General features: G+C 27.7%; 1 protein-coding gene across 1 annotated transcript; it reads left to right on the top strand.

Annotated features, from left to right (window-relative positions):
• The first annotated feature begins 1,320 nt into the window (after window positions 1–1,320).
• Window positions 1,321–2,122, top strand: LOC111682797 (gamma-butyrobetaine dioxygenase-like). Its single transcript, XM_046955221.1, has 2 exons — window positions 1,321–1,900; window positions 1,992–2,122. Exons 1-2 carry the CDS (start codon window positions 1,399–1,401, stop codon window positions 2,120–2,122), a joined length of 633 nt encoding a protein of 210 aa, XP_046811177.1. The 5' UTR covers window positions 1,321–1,398.
• Window positions 2,123–2,296: the final 174 nt, after the last annotated feature.

Genomic DNA, 2,296 nt, shown 5'->3' with positions numbered 1-2,296 from the left:
TCAGTTCTAGTTCAGTTCTAGTTCAGTTCTAGTTCAGTTCTAGTTCAGTTCTAGTTCAGTTCTAGTTCAGTTCTAGTTCAGTTCTAGTTCATATCTAGTTCAGTTCTACATCATTCCTAGTTCACTTCTAGTTTAGTTTTAGTTTAGTTTTAGTCCGGTTCCTTTTAATTCCTTTTTCCGTTGAAAAATGTTCGTTATATTAATTTTATTTTTATAAATTTTGAAAAATGTTCTTTTTATTACTTTATTTTTACACTTTCTTTTTATGAAAGTATTTTTTATAAATTGACTTTTTATATATTCTTTTCGATAAATTTTATATTTTATAGAAAATTATCAATAAATTTTCTCTTTGAGGGATAACTTTTGAAATTTTTCGCGTTTGCGGAAAATTATGAATTTTTTGTAGAAAACTTTCCATAAATGTTCTTTATATCGAACATTTTCTATAAATAATATTTTGGATAAATTTTTTCGTTTTAGAAAATTTTCGATAAATTTTTTAGTTTATAAAAATAAAATTTTTTGATAGATAAATTTTTTCCTTTGTAGAAAGTATGATATATTTTCACATTAATCTATTAAAACTCTGGAACAAGTTGTCATTCATCGAACTAAAATTTATATATAAATTGAGTTTCATAGAAATATATTGAACATTTAAAATTTTTCTTAAAAACTTAAAATTTACCACCATTAAAGGGTCGTTAAATCCCATTCTTATAGGCACGCGAGAACAGATAATATAAATTATTCTAAAATCAAGTAAAATGAACTATCAGCAATACTATATGTATGTACATATGAATGTATTTGTTTGTATATAAGTATATATTTGTAAGTCACACAGTGTCTGGAAAAGCTCAAAAATGGGCGGCAAAAATTAAATTGAAATTTATTAAAATAAAATGTATATAAAATTAATATTTTTTACCTCGTCTCAAAGAGATTTTTATAAATCAATCATGTCAGTTTATTTAGAATACAATTAATCTGAAAATATTAATACCTACACATGTTTCAAGTAAACTCATGTGATTTTTTATAAAAAAAAACAAAACATAAAAATCTTAAAAATTTAATCAGCTTTTCAAATAAAAAAGTGACGACAACACTAAAAGGTAGTATAAAGTACATGAGATGTTTTGATTTCGGTGACAGACAATGAGTATTTTGTATTAATTCAGTTGTTGTTAGTAGATCAATTTGTTAGAAGAGATTTGGTTTTTAATGAAAGCTTTTTTTGAAAAATTCTTGATAAGAAATAAACATCTTTTTTTTTTGGTATTTAAATACTTGAAAGATCTTAGTCATTAACGTACTTAAGTTCAGTTGTTTCAATATTTTTTCATTCATTCATAAAGTCTTCAAGCAAGAGGTTTCTTCACAAAACGCACCATGATTCTAACGAGACAAAGTTTGCAACAACTTGCCAGGGGCATGAGTAAACAATTGAATAACAGCAAAGGATTTGCCAGACCTTTAAGTGCTAGTGTTAAAGAAGGTGATCAATTGGTTTTGATAAAAGATTCCAAGGATTCAGTGAAATCCACTTTACAATTTCCCGGTGTTTGGTTGCGTGACAATTGTTTGTGTGATAAGTGTTTTCATAGGGACTCTTTGAGTCGTAAACCTTTGCGTTGGAATAATTTCGATTGTGATGTTAAAGTGGAGAAAATTAATGTGAATGAGCATAGCAAGGAGGTAAATATATATTGGTCAGATAATCATCAATCTACTTTTAGCCTGGATTGGCTTAAGGAGCGCAGTTTCAATAAAGAACGTCAAGATAACTATATCGATAGCTGGTATCGCCCTAAGCCAAAACCCTGGAGTAAAGAAGACTTCCCAAAAATTTTGAAAAAATTCCAATATAAAGATATTATGGAAAATGATGAAGGTAGGTAAAAATTCAAATGAAATACAAATCATTTCGAAAACGTGTACCTTAGAATATAAACTAATTTAGGAAGTTTGTTTTTCGATTTTAGCTCTTAAGGAATGGTTGGAAACTTTGGCTGTACAGGGTGTTAGCATGCTAAAAAATTCCCCTCTGGATATTGGTGTTGTCAAGACCATTTGCAATCGTGTCGGTTTCATTAGAAAAACTACTTATGGGTAAGTTGAAAATAGAAAATGGTTAAAAAGTTTAAAAATATCAAATATTGTGATTGTATTGGTGAAAATATAAATCAGTTTTAGTTCAGTTCTGGTTCAGTTCTAGTTCAGTTCTAGTTCAGTTCTAGTTCAGTTCTAGTTCAGTTCTAGTTCAGTTCTAGTTCAGTTCTAGTTCAGT

The sequence above is a fragment of the Lucilia cuprina genome, chromosome 6, assembly GCF_022045245.1.
Source record: "Lucilia cuprina isolate Lc7/37 chromosome 6, ASM2204524v1, whole genome shotgun sequence".
Classification (NCBI taxonomy): domain Eukaryota; kingdom Metazoa; phylum Arthropoda; class Insecta; order Diptera; family Calliphoridae; genus Lucilia; species Lucilia cuprina.
This window is presented reverse-complemented; position numbering and strand designations above follow the sequence as displayed.

What these genes read in the sequence shown, in the direction of transcription:
- LOC111682797 (XM_046955221.1), top strand. Translation starts at nt 1,399, where the DNA reads ATGATTCTAACGAGACAAAGTTTGCAACAACTTGCCAGGGGCATGAGT. An exon ending in TATTATGGAAAATGATGAAG is followed by an intron (nt 1,901 to 1,991) that starts GTAGGTAAAAAT and finishes TTTCGATTTTAG; the next exon opens with CTCTTAAGGAATGGTTGGAA.